The sequence below is a fragment of the Physeter macrocephalus genome, chromosome 2, assembly GCF_002837175.3.
Source record: "Physeter macrocephalus isolate SW-GA chromosome 2, ASM283717v5, whole genome shotgun sequence".
Classification (NCBI taxonomy): Eukaryota; Metazoa; Chordata; class Mammalia; order Artiodactyla; family Physeteridae; genus Physeter; species Physeter macrocephalus.
This window is the reverse complement of record NC_041215.1, coordinates 17310042-17330063: the sequence shown is the minus strand read 5'-3', so window position 1 is coordinate 17330063 and position 20022 is coordinate 17310042. Positions and strand designations below refer to the sequence as shown.

Genomic DNA, 20022 nt, shown 5'->3' with positions numbered 1-20022 from the left:
GAATACAGCAGATGAATCAGAAATTCCCAGCCAAGGTGTAACAGTTTTTGCCTGGTCATCAAAGAAACATGCAGTCTTGCATTATCCTGATGGAAGATTATGTGTTTTCTGTTGACTAATTCCAGACGCTCTTTGTCTAGTGCTGCTTTCAGTTGGTCTACTTTGGGGAGCAGTACTTGTTGGAATTAATCATTTGGTTTTCTGGAAGGAGCTCATAATAGAGGACTCCCTTCCAATCCCACCATATACACAACATCACCTTCTTTGGATGAAGACCGGCCTTTGGTGTGGTTGGTGGTGGTTCACTTTGCTTGCCCCAGGATCTCTTCTGTTCCACGTTAATGTACAGTATCCACTTTTCATCGCCCGTCACAATTTGTTTTAAAAATGGAATGTTTTTTTTACTTTTCAGTAGAGAATCACATGCAGAAATAGGGTCAGGAAGGTTTTTTTCGCTTAACTTACATGGAACCCAAACATCAAGCTGGTGCAAATGATTTTCAATGCTTGATTTGAATATTTTGAGTATGCCTGCTATCTGGTATAACACTGATTGCTCTCAATTAATGTCTCGATTTGACCTCTGTCAACTTCAACTGGTCTACCCAACCGTGGAGCAACGTCCAGCGAGAAATCTCTTGCACAAAACTTCGCAAACCACTTTTGACACATTCGATCAGTCACAGCATCTTCTCCATACACAGCACAAATCTTTTTTTCTGCGTTTCAGTTGCGTTTTTACCTTTCTTGAAATAACGAAGCATAATATGCTGAAAATGTTGCTTTTTTCCCTTCCACCTTCAAGATTAAAATGGCTACTACACAAAAATTCACCAATTTTGATGGTTTTTTTTTTAATGCACGCTGATATGACAGCTGTCACAATACGATCTGAAAAAATTGTTTCGAATGAAGTTAAAGACAACTAAGTGCTACTAGAGCCATCTTACGGAAAAAAACGAACGAAATTTTTGGCAAACCCAATAGATAATATCATATCCATGTTAAATTTCCTGAGTGTGGGCTTTCCTGGTGGCGCAGTGGTTGAGAGTCCGCCTGCTGATGCAGGGGATGCGGGTTCGTGCCCTGGTCCGGGAAGATCCCACATGCCAGCGGAGCGGCTGGGTCCGTGAGCCATGGCCGCTGAGCCTGCGCGTCCGGAGCCTGTGCTCCGCAACGGGAGAGGCCACAATAGTGAGAGGCCCGTGTACCGCAAAAAAAAAAAAAAAAAAAAAAAAAAAAAAATTTCCTGAGTGTGAGTGTTGTGCTGTGGATAGACAAGAGAATGTTCTTAGGACATACTCACTGAATTATTTAGTGTTAAATTCATGATGCCTGCAACTGTCACATGTCTCAGAAAAGAATTATATATATATACAACATTTTATATACAATATTATAAGATGGTATACATTCCTATTAACATATAGGGAGATAGAGAAAGCAAATACGGCAAAACAGTAACAACTGCCACTGAATCCAGGAGAGTGGTATATGCGTATTCATTTTACTATTCTTTTTTTAAAAAAATTATTTATTTATTTATTTTGGTTGCACCTGGTCTTAGTTGCAGCATGTGGGATCTTCATTGCAGCCTGTGGGAATCTTTAGTTGCGGTTTGAGGACTTCTTAGTTGCAGCATGCATGTGGGGATCTAGTTCCCTGACCAGGGATCGAACCCTGGCCTCCTGCATTGGGAGCTCAGAGTCTTACCCACTGGACCACCAGGGAAGTCTCTCATTTTACTATTCTTGTAAGTTTTCTATAGCTTTGAAATTTTTAAAATAAACACCTGAAAAAAAAATACCCCTATTTCCCTCCCATCCCCAGCGGCAACCCTCCAGTAGGTTTAATAGGCACCCTTGCTTGTGTCTTTCCTTGAAAATGTGCATTGTTTTATACGGGTGTTCTATTATATTTGTTTTTTTACTTTTTTCACCCACTCAGCACTGTACTGCTTGTTTGTTTGTTTTGCATTCTGCCTTGAAGATCCATCTGTATTGCTAATCTCTTGAATCTCTTTTCTTCTAACTTCTGCTTGGTGTCTCAGGGGGTGCATCCCTCACATCTTACTCCTCTGTCCCCCAAGGATGGAAACCAGGCAGCCTCCATCTCCCCACACCACAATGAACAAACAGCCTTGGACACGCCCCCTTAGGGACCTGGTGAGAATCTCCCTAGGGGAGAGTACTGGATGCAGAGATACTGGGTCTCCGGGCATACTCAGTTTTCCTATGTGGCCTTCTGGACTAGGTAGCCCCATCACATCCACTGGCTTTGCAGGAGGGTCCCATGTCCCCACATCTCCACCAGCCGTTGGCATTACCCAACTTCTAATTCTTGCCACTCTGACTCACTGTCAAGTGACATCACCATTGCTTTATTTTACATTTCTCTGATTGCTAATCACTTTGAGCATCTTATTTGCATGATGGCCTTCAGGTTCCCCTCTTCTGTAAATTGCCTGTTCATACTCTTTGCCCATTTTGCACTTTGGGTTGCTATCTTTTTCTTGTTGATTTGCACGTGTTCCTCACAGAGTCTAGATCTGCACTGTCCAAAATGATCTGTCTAATGTGACACTCCGCTCTCCACATGTGGTTATTGAGCACTTGAAATATGGTTAATACCAATTGAGATGTGATGGAAGTGTAAAACACACTCTGGATTTCTAAGACTTAGTAGAATGAAAAGAGGATGTAAAAAAAATAGTGCATCTCGTTAATTAGTTTCTGTACTGATTACATGTCAAGATGACAATAATTTGGGTATACTGGGCTAAATAAAAAGTATTATTAAAATTATTTTTACCTGTTTCTTTTTACTATGTTAATGTGGCTACTAGAAAATTTAAAGTCACATATGGGCTTGCATAGTTCTATTGGATAGCACTGGGTTATTGAACCCTTGTCAGTTTCAATAATGATAGATAATGTTTAGGCAGAGCTTCCTCTGTGCCAGGCACTGATCTAAGAACTTTATATTTATTAAACCATTTAACTCTCCTAACAACCATGTGAGGTGGATACAGTGTTAGACATTGCAGATGTGGTGTACCACTGTGTTATGTGACGATTCACTTTGTCCATGTTATCCTCCGTTGGAAAGAAATTTTTAAAAATATATTCATTTATTTATTTGGCTGTGCTGAGTCTTAGTTGCGGCACGCGGGATTTTCGTTGCCGCATCTGGGATCTTCGTTGCGGCATGCGGGATCTTCAGTAGTGGCATGAGGGATCTTTTAGCTGCAGCACGTGGGATCTAGTTCCCTGATCAGGGATCAAACCCAGGCCCCCTGCGTTGGGAGCGGGGAGTCTTAGCCACTGGACCACCAGGGAAGTCCTGTTGGAAAGAAATTTTAAATTTCACTATAATAGAATATATACATTTTGTGGTTTGTGCCTGTGACATTTCATTAAGGAGACCCTTTGTACCCTTAAATCACAAAGTTTTGGTTTTTTTTTAACCCATTCTATGGTTTTTCTTTTCCTTTGTGTTTTTTCCACCTCTAGTTCATCTCAGGTTGTGGGGTAGGATACAGTCATATTTCTCCATAACCTGCACTGCTCACCAGCTGTGTGACCCAGGGTGAGCCCCTTCCCCCCGTATACCCAGTCACCTCATCTGTAAAATGGTGATCATAACAGGACCCACTTCCTAAAGTCATTACGATTATACCAGGATAAATGAACTCTTCTGTGTCAAATGCCTACAATGGTGCTGGGCAGATGGTAAGTGCTCAGTGAACATCAGCTGCTATTATTAAACTGTTGTGGTGAATAACACAGTATTCATAACAGAAACATGATAGAGATAGATACATTTATTAATTCCTTACTGTGTGCCAGGCCACATGCTGGCTGCTTTTCAGGAGTATTTCCACTGGATATCTCCCCCATTCTACAGAGGAGGTGACTGAAGCTCAAAGAAGGGGAGCCACTGGGTTCAAAGTTGCCCAGCAACTCATGGGTGTGATGCTTTAGCTACTGCCCCAGCACTTGTGACATCCCTCTGGAGGTGTAGGTTGCATGTGAGGCCTGCTCCCGAGATGTGCGGGACAGGTAAGACCCAGGAGGGACATTGCTGAGGGACATTGCCTTGGCCAGAGTGATCTCAGAGTTTGATTGCCTGGCTCTTTGTGGCCTGTGGTTTGACTCCCCCTATTAGCTTGGCAGGATTGGACTGACTCGGCGGGATGGGCCTTGAGGGGAAGCAGAGGAGGTGGGCTTGACTGGGCTAGGTCCTGTGGCCCCAAGTCTCAGCCCCAGTGCCAGCAGCTGCCTTTGGCTGCTGGATTTCAGGAAGTCACCATAAAACCCAACAACAGTGCTGCTATCTGGAGGGCCAATGGGTAGATCTCCTTTCAAAATACATCTCCAGTCATTTCCTACCACCTCCTTTGTCACCACCTGGTCCAGCCCCATCACCTCCCAAAGCCAATTTCTCCCTGATCTCCCAGCTCCACCCTGGATCATCCCCAGATCTATTCCCCGCCCCCCAGCCCCACAGCGCCCAGAAGGCACCTGTGAGCACCTAAGTCAGTTCCCATCCTTCCTCTGCCGATGACCCCCACAAAAAAGCCGTGTGCCCTTAAAATACTTTGATGAACTATTTCATCTGGAGTCAGGCCTGGCCACATTGATGTCCAGCATAATCCTCCCAAGGAAAGTTGAGCCCCCATTGAGACAAACCACCCAGACGTCAACTCCAACTTCGAGGCAAAAGCAAATCATGCCGTGTCCCTCCTGACTCAAGCTCTTTCAACTGGCTTCTCCTCTGCCTCAAGCATGGGGGCCAGTCTCAGAAGGGCCCTGACTCTGGGCCTGTCTCAGTCCTGGGCACGCCCCACTTTACTCTCTCCTGCTCTCTCTGTTTCGCCCACGCCAGGCCTCAAGGACCTCATGCTTCTCAGCTCAGCCTTGCTTGGTCCACGCCCCTGGTCTGTCTGAGAGCCTCATCCACAGGGCCGCAGCTCCAATGGCCCATCTCTGCACCCTGACAAGCTCCTATCCCTTGGCCTGTGTGCCCGGGGCCCACCATGCATCCTCTCTCCAAGCTCTCCGGTCATGGGAAGTATTTACTTTGCCTGCTATCATAGGCTGAATGGTGGACCCCCAGAAGATATAGGCCCGTGTGCCTGAACCTGTGAATGTGACCTTATTTGGCATGAGGGTCTTGCAGAAGTAATTAAATTAAGGATCTCAAGGTGAGATCATCCTGGATTTAAACGGGCCCTGAATCCAACGTGTCCTTATAAGAGACAGAAAAGAAGACACAGAGACAGGAAGGGGAGATGGCCTCGTGAAGACAGAGGCAGGGTTTGGAGTGATTAGCCACAATCCAAGGAACGCCAAGGATTGTTGGCAACCACCAGAAGCCAGGAGAGGTGCATGGAACAGATTCTCCTTCGGAGCCTCCAGAAGGAACCAACCCTGTTGAAATCTTAGTTTTGGCCTTCTGGCTGCCTGAACTGCAAGAGAATAAATTCCTGCTGCTTCAGGCCACCCAGTTTGTTGTACTTTGTTACAGCAGCCGCAGGAAACTAAAACAGAGGTCTGTGTTTCCTGGAAGACTGTGAGCTCCACGATTTCCCCCGGCGCCATCCCCCACTCCCCGCCTCCCCGATGGCTTTGTTTGCCTCTCACTGGGTCCCCTGGGGTCTAGTGTTGAGCTGGCCTTCAGGAACTGTGCCCAATGACTAATACATGAATCCTGAAATAGAAACAGGATCCTAGGAAATAGGGGCTTTCCTGGGGCCAGACAGAATATCCACTTCTTCCAGGTGGGAACTGGAAGCAGTAGGGTATGGGGGCACCACTTGCTGGGGGTACCCACCAGCAGACCTCAGGGCTGGGTGTGTTCCTCTGCACACTCCCTGACATGAGCAGTGATACGGCAAGTGTTGCAGGTCCTCTTGTCTGAATCACTTTGTCACACAATTACTCATTCAACAAACACTCAGAGTGTCAGTTCTGGGCCAAGGGCAGCCCTGGGTGCCGGTGATGCAGAGATTATTAAGGCATGGTTGGTGAGCTCATGGAAACTCAGGTTGCTCAGAAGGAGGACCTTCTGGAGTGTTCCCAAGGCTATCGCTCCTCTCTTCATGACAAAGAGGGAAGTTGTCTCACTGAATAATCATAGAGTTTGAGAACTCAGAAGAAATCAGACACCACCACGTCCCCGTCCGCCACCAAGCATGGAATCAGCAGGCCGTGAAAGCATTCTCAGGTTCGTGGGAGGGAGCATGAATTTCTGTACTTTAAGGACTAGATTTTAATAGAAAATAGATGCTTATTGTTTGCTTTGTGCTATTTGGAAATGGAAGCTTGGTGCGTTGAAATTTCAAGAGACTGATGATATAGCTCGCGTACTTGAAGTTATACAATCAAATGACAGTCTCCCCCTTCCCCACCCACCCACTAAACAAAGGAAAATTAAGACAAAGCAAAAACCAAAACCTTTGCAAGCTCCTGCCTCACTCAGGAAAAGCCAAAGTTCTCCAGTGGCCCACCAGGCCCTGCACCGTCTGCCCTGCCTTCACCTCCCACTCACCCCTTGCTCTCCTGGCTGTTCCTTAAGCTCAGGCACGCTCCTGTTTCAGGGCCTTTTCACAGGCTATTCCTTCTGCCTGGAAGGTCCTTCCCTCAGTATTCACATGGCTCTCCCCTTACCTCCTTCAACTCTTTGTTCAAACGTCACCTTCCCCGTGAGGTATTCACTGACCATGTTACTTAAAACTGCACCCAACACTCTCTACCCACTTGTTTTATATTTCTCCATCACTCTCATCACAATCTAGCATATTAGATGATTTATTTATTTATCCTTAATTTTTTTCTTTCTCACTCTACTCACTAGACTGTCAGCTCTGCAAAGGCAGGAGTTTTTGCAAGTTTTGTTCACTGCTGTGTCCCCAGCATCAAGAACAGGACTGGGCACACTGTAGGTATTGAATAAATATTTACTGTATGGACAATGCTTATTATGTGTCAGGCACTTTGCTGGGTCCTTCAATGATTAACAACTAATGAGAATAACTAATATTTATGGAGACCTGGGGCAGGTTTACCCTAACTGCCTTAGAAATATGTGTTTGTGTTAATTGCACACTTGCTCCATGCCAGGCCTGTGTGAAGTTCTTCTCAGGGGTTAGCTGTCTGAGTTCTGGCTCTGGGGGAGTGAGAAAGTTGGGAGTGGCTATGATTAGTCCTGTTTCACATGGGAGGAAACGGAGGCTCTGAGAGGTTTGTAATTTGTCCAGGGGAATGCAGTGATCAGAATTTGAACTCAGCACACTCTCCAGAAGCCAAGTTCTTAATCCCACGTTCTTTTGCCTCCCCAGTGCCCTACCTTGCCCAGTTTTCACACCTCTATCAAGTCTGTACCTTCATTAGCCCTGTTTTTAAAGGAGGCCACTGAGACTCAGAGAAGTGAAGTCACTTGCCCAAGAACACACAGCTGCAGAGTGGCAGAGCTGGGAATCAAACCCAGGGCTGCTCAGTCCTAGCGCCTGGTGCTCCACTGCTGCTGTCAAGTGAGCAGGTGGTGACAAGACAGCATGGGAGTGAGCCTACTTTAGGTATGGTTTCCTCAAATTGGGTGAGGACTGGGGTGGAGCTGTGGGTCTCAGGGGCTTGCCTGGGGATTTGGTTCCTGGACGTGAGCCGAGAGCACTGACCCAGAAGACCTTGGGCTCACCTCCGTCTTTGGAGTTACCAGTTGTGGGCTGAGAAACTTCCACATTGGGATACAAAGATAACTGACACACAGTGCTTGTTCTGTGCCAGGCCCCATTGTGTGCTTATATATCTATACCTGAAAACTCTTACAACCCTAGAAGTACTATTATTATGCCTATTTTACACTTGAAGAAACTGAGGCACAGGGAGGTTAAGTCACTTGCTCAAGGTCACATAGCTAGAAAGTGATTTGAGCTGTGATTCTAACCTAGAAGCAGGAGCAATGATAGAGGAGAGGTAGGGGCCATCAAACATTGAACTAGATCTTCACACCCACCTGAGCAGGCCTGGCAGAATCAATGTGTAGAAAAACAGAAGTGAGGAAGCTATTTCCATAACATGTGAGGAAGAAAAAAAAAAAACATAGCACACAGTACGTACCACTTGTATAAAAAAAGAAAAATATATTCACGCAGCATCTCAGAAGGAAATGCACAGGAGACACTGGGAACATTCAGTGGGGGTGGACTCAAAAGCAGGGTGGGAGGGAGAATTTTTAACTCTATGCGCCCTTGTAAATTTGGTACTGCGACTACATAGCCAAAAATTGAAACTGAAAATTTAGAAATTATGCTTATGCTTATATAAGCAGACTCTCTCTGGGAGGATGCATAAAAACCATTTTTTAAAAAAGGAAAAATTTTCTAATGCCATGGCTTGTCTACAGTGGTCCTGAGGGAGGGGACTCGACTTTTCACCACAGGCTGAATGTAAATTTTGAGTTTTCTACTGTTTGAATCAATGCGACACTCCTGGTGCAATGGATAACGATGAAGTGGGCCCGAAAAAGAGGCAGCTCCACACGCACAGATATGGAAGGAACTCTGAAACGTGGTCAGATAGGCAGCATGGGAAAGTAAAATAAATCCCTTAAAGGGAAGCTAAGGAGGAGGAGAGGTCCACTTTCAGACAACCAGACACTTGACACACACAACCGTGTCCAGCGTGGGCAAAAGCTGTACATCTGAGGGGCAGGCTTTCCATCCACTAGGGTCCCTTCTGTCTTTTTCAGTGTGAACATTTTCCTAGACTCACACTGCCCCATCCACTGCCCTGGCTAGGTTATTGCTCTAAGTTACCAGAACTGTGACACATTGAGGCTTTGTGCATGTTTGTGCTGGTGGCCCTTGGATATGAAGTTCACAGGGACCTGCTATGTAATGAGGGAGACGGGGGTGGGGGGATTGGCAGCCCTGGGGGGTCTGTGACCCCAACCGAGGCCAGGGCCAATTCTGCAGTAAATGTCATCTTGGTCCCTGCTTCAGTAAACAAATCTTGTGATAAGGTCCCTTCTGGCTCTGATACTCCACGGGTCACCTCCCAACTAGGATGGCCTCTCTGGGCTCCACGTGGCTGCCCTTCTAAGACACCCATGTCTTAACCCAAGTCACCACTAACCATGTGTGGCTGCTGAGCACTTGAAATGTGGCTGGAGCTACCAAGCAACTTCTATTGCATCTTAAAAGAATTTCTGTTTTAAAAGACATAAGACATTCCCATCACTGAAGAAAGTTCTCTTGGACAGCACTGCTCTTAGACTGCTTTCAGTGGTTAAATTCTTTCAGTGGGAAGGGAAAGCCACTCCTAGGTTGACGTTAAACATGGTGTTATTTAAGTTTTTACATCAAGACGTTTCATAGCAAAATAGCAATACATTGTTTTCCGCCTGTGTAATTACTTACCTTAAAATAAAACCAGTTCCTTAAAAAAAGTTGCACAGTAAAAGCAGTTTCAGTGGCCTGCAAATAAAGGGAGGGCAGGAAATAGGTCTTCACCAGGGCAGGGCCAGCCCTGGGCTGGAATCCTAGTCTGGTTTGGCCAGGGTCTGCCTGACACCAGCCTGTTCCAGCAAGTAAGGAGTGGGGGGAGATTAAGAGAGTAGAACATACACCTCCCTTTGGCCCCAGCAACCCGACCTTGGAAGACTGGGAGGGGACCTGCTTAACTCTGGCCCCAACCTTCACAAAAAGCAAGCTCGGAATCCAGCGGGCTCTCCGGACGCCTGGATCGAGTCCTGTGGGTTGCTGTTACCCACGCCACATCCAGCTCAAGGCGGGTGACCTCTCTCCCTTGCAGAGGGCTCCTGCCTTCTGTTCACCCCTCCCTCCCACCCACCCACCCTGGTTGCCTCTGGAGGGCTGCCCAGACCCCACCCCAGCCCGTCAGCAGAGCCCTCAAACAGTCACAGGACCGCTCCCCTGAGGTTTAGCATCAGTCTTTAATGCTGTCACACTGCACATTGACAAGTCACACACTTTGGTCTTGTGTTGGCAGTGGCAACTTACAATGAGTCTAAAGGTCTGAGCACCAGACTGGCTGGCAAAGAACAGATACTTGTTCCTACATGCCTCCCCCCGCCCCCACCAGGTTCCTTCCGAATTCCATCATGGCGCCTTACGGAGAGCAGCAGCTGCTGTGGACTGGTTTTATTTGAGTGTGCACCAACTTTACACGGAATTATAAAAACATATTTACAGACGTTCCACAGTGCTCCTGTAATCAGAAGCAAAGACCCTTTTATCAAAAGGGATTATACCTAGGGCTGTGCAAAATGCAAAAGGATCAGATCCTTTTGAGAGTCCAGAGTCCATTAAACGAAAAATTACCTGGGCCACTGGTAAATCCCAGGTGCGCCAAAAGATTGCCTTACAGAAAAGGAAAGTGAGCGCACTCAGCCTTGGAGCCAGGGGTCAAGAGGACCCCCTGCTCCGGCCAGGGCCCCAGAGACTCGAGGGCGAGGCAGCTGCACAAGTTACTCGCTCACTGGAGGCCGGCTCCCTTGGTCTTGCTGGAACGAGAGAGGTATTGCTTGTGGGAGCCGGCGAGGCAGTTCGGCAAAAATAGTCTAGGTTCTCAATTTGAGATGGCAAGAGAAAAGACGGGATTCTTCAGGGGAAGAGTAAGACGTGGGAGACAAATACAGAATAAAACATGAACTGATTATACAACAGAAACTGAGGAGTGTACAGGGGCTGGTAACCAAGAAGGCAGGTCCATACCACGTCTAACATCTGCAAGCAAAGGGACTACAGAGGGATCAAGTCCAGCTGTGGGTCTGCCTCTCCCCCTGGGCAGGGCCTGGTGGAGGAGGGTGTGGGCCCATCTCGGAGGGCGGCAGGACCCAGAGGGGCAGACTGGACTGCCTTTTCCTGCTGTCCCCACCACCTACCACCCTATCGCTCGAAAAACCACTTAAGTCTAGTGCACGACTTTAAAAGACTGTAATATATTCTCTGGAAAACATTCAGCAGTACGAAAGCCCGCCCTGGGCCCTCCCGCCCTCTAGCGGGTCCACAGCTGGGGGAACAATCTGGAAATCCTTGAGCTCTGGAAAGGTCCCTGGTCAGTCCTTGGGGAACACAGTTGACTATATCGGAAGAACCTGCTCAAGAACGGTTCTTGACGTCTGGGGAATCCTTTCGGGGAAGATCACTTCAAACTCAATAATGAGGTCCCCACGTTTCTCGGGCATTTTGGGGAGAGGAAGTCCTTCTCCAGGAACTTTTCGCCTCATTCCAGGCCTGATGACATCTTTGAATACAACAGGTATGGTCCTGCCATCCAGAGTTGGGACATTCACTGTACAGCCACACAGAGCCTTAGAAAGCAAATGGACAACATTAGACAGAGAGTAGCTTCGGAAGCTCACATCCTTCCCAGAGGCTGTTTAATATAGGGTAAGCACCATGAGGCCTTTGTAGTTAAGACCCTGCCACCAGATCCACCCAGGTCACCAGCACAGAAGCTCTGGAAAAACAGAGCACTGCAAAGTCTTGTTGCTACTGCACCTCCCAAGCCTGGCACGCACCAAGAGCTCACAAATACGTGTCAAGCAAATACTGAACTGTGTCAAAAAGCAGTCTTCTCCCTCCACAGACGTTGCCCTGCTTAGTGCCTTACCTCCCGAAGGGTGATCCTGGCTGGGTAAATGACATCAGAGCCGTCTCTCTTAAAGATATTGTGTGGCTTGTCCTTTAAAACAAAGACGATGTCGGCTGGAATGTTGTTGGAGGTCTGGTCTCCTTCCTTGGGGAAGGTGATTTTGGTCCCTTCTTTCCACCCCCGCTTCACTTCAATGGTCAAGATTTTGTCTTCATTGCGAATGCTCTTTCCATCAGGGTTCAGCCGCTTATGAGAGATTTTCATTTTCTTGGTACAGCCGCTATAGATCTCTTCAAGTGATACCCTAAGGTCATGGGTGACAGGGGGATCTTGCTTCCTTCGGGTGGGCTCTTGGGCAGGGCGGGAGCGGCCAAAGTTCATGTTGGTGAAGCCACCCATGCCCATGGGGAAGCCTGAGAATGGGTCATCGATGTCCATGCCTTCCTCTCCGTTGCGCTGCCCAAAAAAGGTGTCAAAGGGATTTCGGCCACCGAAGAACTCAGCAAACATGGCGTGAGGGTCTCCATGGAATGTGTAGCTGAAAGAGGTACCGTTAGCACCACCGCTGCTCCCGCCACTGGGGCCACTGCCCTTTAGGCCTGAAAAGCAAAAGCAGAAGAAATCAGATGGCTGGCTAGGAGCTTAGCTCTCCAGGAGCTTTCCTTAAGGAAAAAAGCTTAGGAGCCATTGCGGGAGGAATTTTTTTAGCCTGTCTGGGAAGAATAAGGAAGAACCCCAAGCTTTTACCTCCCACTTGCAGCGGCAAAAACAGAACCCTTCCTCCCCAAGGTAGGTAGGTCATTGTGGCATGACAGTGGTGAAAGGCTCAAGCTCTGAGATGGCCATATCTCTGGGGGTCACCCAGGTCCTCACACCTGAGTAACCCATCCTTCCTGCAATGTTACAAGGAGTACAAAGAATTCACTAACAGATTCGATGAAAAAAGCACAACTCAGGATCAATTTTCACTAAATGTTTGCTCTTAAATATTTTAGGGCTAGAGACGTGTGGGAGAGTAGAGATGAAGAGATGAAGGTGGAAACTGTAAACGAAGACTTTCAAATTCTCACACTCTGGCACTTACTGCCACCGTTCTTATATAAAAAGTCACTTCCTCCTGAAGACCAAGCCCAGAAGCCAGCCTGAATCATCAACGGGCAACTGGACAACAAGAAAGCTTTCTTTTTCCCTGAAGAGGGCTACCCCGGGGAGGCTGGGCCTCTGGGCCTCATTGTGGCCCCATTGCTCCTTGCACCTTGACGGCCGACGACGTGCCCGGCACGGCACGGAGCCAGGTAAGCACTTTACAGGGATTACCTCACTCCACCCTCAGAGAGCCCCGGGAGGTCGCTCGGCGTTAACTGTCACTATCGTTTGCAGGCTCACTACACGCAGGCTGTGCCCGGCGCTCAGCCAGAGGCCCCGCCCTGCGCCCCAGGGCGGCAGAGCCTCCAACCTCGCCCAGGTGAGCCTAGGGCCCGCGGGGCCACAATGCCACCAATCAAGCTAGGCCTCCGAACCCTCTCCTTCTGCACCCGCACCCCCCGGACCGATCGGGGCAGTGGGCGGAGGCGGGCGCCCAGGGAGGGGCAGCCCCAGACATACTAGAAGCTTCTGGGCGAGCAGCGCAGCCAGGGCTGCTCCTCCCATCGGGCGGCCGCCTATCCGAGAGCGAAGGCCCATGTGGCCAGAGGGCGGCGGGGGCTACTCGCCCCCGGGGGCCGGAGCGCCCCCCAGGCCCCGGGACGCCGCAGCGTGGCCGCTGTGCCTCGGTTTCTCCGCCTGTCAAACGGCGGGGCCGCGCCCCCGGCCGCGCGCGCGCGCACACTACCTTCCTCCCCATAGCGGTCGAAGATCTCGCGCTTGCGCGGGTCGCTGAGCACGTCGTAGGCCTCGGCGATCTCCTTGAACTTCTCCTCGGCGCCGGGCTCCTTGTTCTTGTCCGGGTGGTAACGCAGCGCCTGGCGACGGTAGGCCCTCTTGATCTCCTCATCCGACGCACCGCGGGCCAGGCCCAGCGTCTGGTAATAGTCCTTGCCCATTGCCCGCGCCTACGGCCCACCGCCCAGCTGTAGCCGTCCCCCGGCTCCGCCGCCGCCCACTCCCGGAGTCTATATACCCGCCCGGCGGAAGCTTCCAGAGCCCGCCAGCCCCCTCCAGAACCTTCCGCCCCGCCCCCTACGCAGTTTCGATCAATCGCCTCCGCCCAGGCTGCGACGCGCAACATCCGGGGCGGGGCCGCGCCGCCACAGCCCCCTGCGCGCGGCCACGCCCCTTCCCGCTCCTTCCTCGGCAACGCCTCCCCGTGGCGCGCGTCCCCGGGAGACGGAGGCCCCGCCCACCCTCCGCGGGAACCAATAGCGATCTTGTTTTACTGCTCCTGAAGACCCGGCCGGCCGCGCAGCCCGTCCCCTGCCTAGGTCAATAGGTTACGACGCGCTGCTCCGGGGAGGGGCTGGGTCTCTTCAGTAGAAGCAAACGTGCCTGGTCCTATCTCACAGGGCATGGGAATCAGTTCCTGCCAGGAGTCTCGGGGCGGGGGTAGTTACCTAATCTTTCCTTGCCCCAGACACCCACCCTCCTTCTGGGACTAAAATTACCCACCTGTCTTCTACCGGCTGTGGGGAGAATGCACTTGGGAGCCCCGGTACTGTCCCTGTCCTCACCCATACAGTACCCTGTAAAGCGAGGTGAGCACCCGGGACCAAAGTTCATCTCCCTGGAGAGGTCTTCTCAGTCCAGCTCCTCAAGCCTTTCAGTTTACCGTATGCTCAAGAACCCCTGCCACTGAAATTTGAAATTACCCTGTTCCTTGGTTTTCATGCTAAATGTCACCCTCCTCCCAGCCTGCGATCACCACGAGGGCAGGGACTGGGTTTTGTCAGTGCTGGGTCTCCAGTGCCAGAAACGTGTCTGGAACCGACGCTTCGTAAATATTCCTGGCTATTTTTAATACACCTGCTTCTTTTTCCCCTCCCCACTACCTTTATGATTTGGGGGAGACGTGGGCATGTCATACACCTCTCAGGACCTCTGTTTCCTCATCTGTGGGCAACATGATCCCTTTCAGCTCTGAGAGTCTGGGGTGTCTGTGGTCAAGGGCAGGGCTGACGGGGTAAGAAGGCTCAGAAAGGGGTGCCACCTGAGAAGGGAAGGGTGGGGTAGGTGGTGGTGCCCTGTGAAGGGGAGAGTATGCTGGAAGAACTGCTTGGGAGGTCTGGGTGGTGTGACACTGGCTCTGGAGCCAGACAGCCCGGTTTCATTCTTGGTTCCAGCTCTTCCTGGCTGTTTGAGCTTGGGCTGGTTACTGAGCCTTCCAGGGCCTTTAGCTTCCTCATCTGTACAATGTGGGTAGTAGTTGTACCTGCCTCATAGGGCTTTGAAGTTGACGTTGATTCAACATTTGTGAACTGCCCAGGACAGGCCTGGCCTAGAGGAAGTGCTGTCAAAGGGGTGACTAGCCGTCTGGTTGAATGGTGGGCTGCTGAGCCACCCGCTTCCTGGCAAAAAACTTCAGGTAACTACTGCCCTTGTGCAGGCTGGAACTCCTGAGAAAGATGCATGGCCTTCCCCTGCTGTCTAGCAGGGGGATTCCGGCCATCCCTGGCCACCCCCGACCCCAGGGTAACAGTGTCAGTAAGGACCCTGGACTAGGAAACACACCAGCTGACCTGGGAGGATGAGTCTGGGCTGGGTGCCCAGGGGCACAGCACTGCAGGGTTCCTGAACCAATCATGGAGGGGAGAGAGTTTGATTTTTTTAAAAGCTACATAAACAGATAGCGGGAGAGTCACCGTGGGGAAAAACTCAGAGCTTGTGCATTTCCTCACACTTATAAATTTAAGAGTTAACAGATGTGGCAGCCTCCAAGGGTCTTCACATAGCTCTGAGTGGGCCAGAAACATCATGCGAAGGGTGTCCTCGTGTTTAGGGGCAACCTGAGAGCTGGGAACTCTCCCTTCCTTGAGCAAGCCTGGGTCATGTTCAAGAAGTTTTAATTGTTTAACCCCCCGCCAAAAGAAAAAACAAAAACCAAACTCAACATCTCTTCTTATGGCTATGATTCTTCTACCTGGACACTTACTGGGCACTTTGGAATGTTATTGGAAAAGTGGCCTCTGCAGAAATCTCAGCAGAGGTTTGAGCTCTCAACTCAGAGAAGAAGAGAAGATGTGATGGGTAGTTGTATGCATTGCCTTGGCTAGGCAATTGTACCCAGTTATTCAGTTAAACACTAATCTAAGTGCTGCTGTGAAGGTGTTTTGTAGATGTGGTTAGGTTAACATCTATAATCAGTTGACTCTAAGTACAGGAGATGACCATTGGTATTGTGGGTGGACCTCATCCAATCAGTTGAAAGGCTTCAAAATCAAACACTGAGGGAATTCCCTGGTGGTACAGTGGTTAGGGTTCTGTGCTCTCGCTGCCGAAGGCTAGGGTTCATTCCTGGGTTGGGGAACTAAGATCCCACAAGCCGCGAGGCCAAAAAGAAAAAAAGAAAAGAAAAAAGCAAACAGTGAAAGGCCTTAAAAGCAAATACTGAGGTTTCCCTGAGGATGAAGCATCAATTCCTGGCCAAGAGTTTCCAGCCTGCTGGTCTGCCCTACAGATTTCAGACTTGCCTTGCCGGCCCCCGCAATCGTGTGAGCCAATGCCTGAAATAAATCTCTTAATACACAAGACACACTCACAAACACATATATCCTACTGGTTCTGTTCTTTGGTATCCAATAGAACCCTAATATAAGAACTAAGCAGGACTTCCCTGGTGGCGCGATGGTTGAGAATCCACCTGTCAATGCAGGGGACACAGGTTTGATCCCTGGTCCAGGAAGCTCCCACATGCCGCGGAGCAACTACTACTACTGAGCCTGCGCTCTGAGAGCCCACGAGCCACAATTACTGAAGCCTGCATGCCCTAGAGCCCGCGCGCCGCAACAAGAGAAGCCACCGCAATGAGAAGCCCGTGCACCGCAACGAAGAGCAGCCCCCGCTCACTGCAACCAGAGAAAGCCCGCGCGCAGCAATGAAGACCCAACGCAGCCAAAAATAAATTAAAAAATAAAAAATAAAAAGAACTAAGCAGGTGAGTCTGGAGTCGGTCAGCCTCCGCTGAAATCCTGGACTATTTAATTATTTACTGCCTGTGTGATCTTGCACAATTTGCTCTACCTCTCGAATTGCTAGGTATGTCCTCCATAAAATGGGATAAGGGTAGGCCTTACCTCCCAGGGTTGCTATGTGGATGAATCTGAGAGGGGCCAGGAAATGAACATCATAATAACAGCTAACACTGACATTGTCCTACTGTGTGTCAAGCTGGTTCCAAGCACTTGATGTGTATTAACTCATTTAATCCTGACAATAATCCTATGAGGTTGGACTGTCATTACCTCCGTTTTACCGGTAGGGAAACTGAGGCTCTGAGAGGTCATGTGACTTGCCTGAGGTCACCCAGTGAATAAAATGCTGAGGTGTAAAGTGTTTAGCATACTGAGTATTTATGGTAAGCACTCAGCTTATGTTAAGATGTGATTCAGATGATGATAAAGCCTTAATTTTTTTTTAAAAAGCATCGCCATTTTTTTCAACTCTTCTCTTCATGAAAAAGAACTTCAAAAGCATTACAGCCATACAAGCTAACAATCTTCCCCTGGTGGAATACCCATGTGAAATAAAAACCTATGTTCACATAAAAAACCCATGAGCAAATAGTTATCAAGGCTTTATTTGTCATTACCAACAGCCATTAAAACCTAAATATCCTTCAGTGGGTGAATGAATAAACTGTGATCTGGCAACATGATGGAATACTATTCGGCCATAAAAAAAGACTGAGCTACTGACACAGGAAACAATGCAGAGGAACCGCAAATGCATTATGTTAATGAAAGAAGGCAGATTCAAAAGTCTATTTACTGTGTGATTCCATTTTAAAGGACCTCTGGAAAAGACGAGTGTTTTTTTTTTTTTTTTTTTTTTTTTTTCAGTACGCGGGCCTCTCACTGTTGGGGCCTCTCCCTTGCGGGGCACAGGCTCCGGACGCGCAGGCTCAGCGGCCACGGCTCACGGGCCCAGCCGCTCCGCGGCACGTGGGATCCTCCCGGACCGGGGCACGAACCCGCGTCCCCTGCATCGGCAGGCGGACTCTCAACCACTGCGCCACCAGGGAAGCCCCACTTGAGCCTAGGGCCCGCGGGGCCACAATGCCACCAATCAAGCTAGGCCTCCGAACCCTCTCCTTCTGCACCCGCACCCCCCGGACCGATCGGGGCAGTGGGCGGAGGCGGGCGCCCAGGGAGGGGCAGCCCCAGACATACTAGAAGCTTCTGGGCGAGCAGCGCAGCCAGGGCTGCTCCTCCCATCGGGCGGCCGCCTATCCGAGAGCGAAGGCCCATGTGGCCAGAGGGCGGCGGGGGCTACTCGCCCCCGGGGGCCGGAGCGCCCCCCAGGCCCCGGGACGCCGCAGCGTGGCCGCTGTGCCTCGGTTTCTCCGCCTGTCAAACGGCGGGGCCGCGCCCCCGGCCGCGCGCGCGCGCACACTACCTTCCTCCCCATAGCGGTCGAAGATCTCGCGCTTGCGCGGGTCGCTGAGCACGTCGTAGGCCTCGGCGATCTCCTTGAACTTCTCCTCGGCGCCGGGCTCCTTGTTCTTGTCCGGGTGGTAACGCAGCGCCTGGCGACGGTAGGCCCTCTTGATCTCCTCATCCGACGCACCGCGGGCCAGGCCCAGCGTCTGGTAATAGTCCTTGCCCATTGCCCGCGCCTACGGCCCACCGCCCAGCTGTAGCCGTCCCCCGGCTCCGCCGCCGCCCACTCCCGGAGTCTATATACCCGCCCGGCGGAAGCTTCCAGAGCCCGCCAGCCCCCTCCAGAACCTTCCGCCCCGCCCCCTACGCAGTTTCGATCAATCGCCTCCGCCCAGGCTGCGACGCGCAACATCCGGGGCGGGGCCGCGCCGCCACAGCCCCCTGCGCGCGGCCACGCCCCTTCCCGCTCCTTCCTCGGCAACGCCTCCCCGTGGCGCGCGTCCCCGGGAGACGGAGGCCCCGCCCACCCTCCGCGGGAACCAATAGCGATCTTGTTTTACTGCCCCTGAAGACCCGGCCGGCCGCGCAGCCCGTCCCCTGCCTAGGTCAATAGGTTACGACGCGCTGCTCCGGGGAGGGGCTGGGTCTCTTCAGTAGAAGCAAACGTGCCTGGTCCTATCTCACAGGGCATGGGAATCAGTTCCTGCCAGGAGTCTCGGGGCGGGGGTAGTTACCTAATCTTTCCTTGCCCCAGACACCCACCCTCCTTCTGGGACTAAAATTACCCACCTGTCTTCTACCGGCTGTGGGGAGAATGCACTTGGGAGCCCCGGTACTGTCCCTGTCCTCACCCATACAGTACCCTGTAAAGCGAGGTGAGCACCCGGGACCAAAGTTCATCTCCCTGGAGAGGTCTTCTCAGTCCAGCTCCTCAAGCCTTTCAGTTTACCGTATGCTCAAGAACCCCTGCCACTGAAATTTGAAATTACCCTGTTCCTTGGTTTTCATGCTAAATGTCACCCTCCTCCCAGCCTGCGATCACCACGAGGGCAGGGACTGGGTTTTGTCAGTGCTGGGTCTCCAGTGCCAGAAACGTGTCTGGAACCGACGCTTCGTAAATATTCCTGGCTATTTTTAATACACCTGCTTCTTTTTCCCCTCCCCACTACCTTTATGATTTGGGGGAGACGTGGGCATGTCATACACCTCTCAGGACCTCTGTTTCCTCATCTGTGGGCAACATGATCCCTTTCAGCTCTGAGAGTCTGGGGTGTCTGTGGTCAAGGGCAGGGCTGACGGGGTAAGAAGGCTCAGAAAGGGGTGCCACCTGAGAAGGGAAGGGTGGGGTAGGTGGTGGTGCCCTGTGAAGGGGAGAGTATGCTGGAAGAACTGCTTGGGAGGTCTGGGTGGTGTGACACTGGCTCTGGAGCCAGACAGCCCGGTTTCATTCTTGGTTCCAGCTCTTCCTGGCTGTTTGAGCTTGGGCTGGTTACTGAGCCTTCCAGGGCCTTTAGCTTCCTCATCTGTACAATGTGGGTAGTAGTTGTACCTGCCTCATAGGGCTTTGAAGTTGACGTTGATTCAACATTTGTGAACTGCCCAGGACAGGCCTGGCCTAGAGGAAGTGCTGTCAAAGGGGTGACTAGCCGTCTGGTTGAATGGTGGGCTGCTGAGCCACCCGCTTCCTGGCAAAAAACTTCAGGTAACTACTGCCCTTGTGCAGGCTGGAACTCCTGAGAAAGATGCATGGCCTTCCCCTGCTGTCTAGCAGGGGGATTCCGGCCATCCCTGGCCACCCCCGACCCCAGGGTAACAGTGTCAGTAAGGACCCTGGACTAGGAAACACACCAGCTGACCTGGGAGGATGAGTC

At 50.8% G+C, this 20022-nt stretch overlaps 2 protein-coding genes across 2 annotated transcripts; both read right to left on the bottom strand.

The window, feature by feature from the left end:
• Positions 1-9938: 9938 nt before the first annotated feature.
• On the bottom strand, positions 9939-13782 carry DNAJB1 (DnaJ heat shock protein family (Hsp40) member B1). Its single transcript, XM_007129436.3, has 3 exons — positions 13453-13782; positions 11640-12220; positions 9939-11337 (listed from the first exon to the last, which is right to left on the bottom strand). Exons 1-3 carry the CDS (start codon positions 13661-13663, stop codon positions 11107-11109), a joined length of 1023 nt encoding a protein of 340 aa, XP_007129498.1. The 5' UTR covers positions 13664-13782; the 3' UTR covers positions 9939-11106.
• A 4039-nt stretch (positions 13783-17821) lies between these two features.
• On the bottom strand, positions 17822-20014 carry LOC114487714 (dnaJ homolog subfamily B member 1-like). The gene has a single exon (XM_055080795.1). The coding sequence runs from the start codon at positions 18376-18378 to the stop codon at positions 17998-18000; it is 381 nt and encodes a 126-aa protein (XP_054936770.1). The 5' UTR covers positions 18379-20014; the 3' UTR covers positions 17822-17997.
• Between the last annotated feature and the right edge of the window lie 8 nt (positions 20015-20022).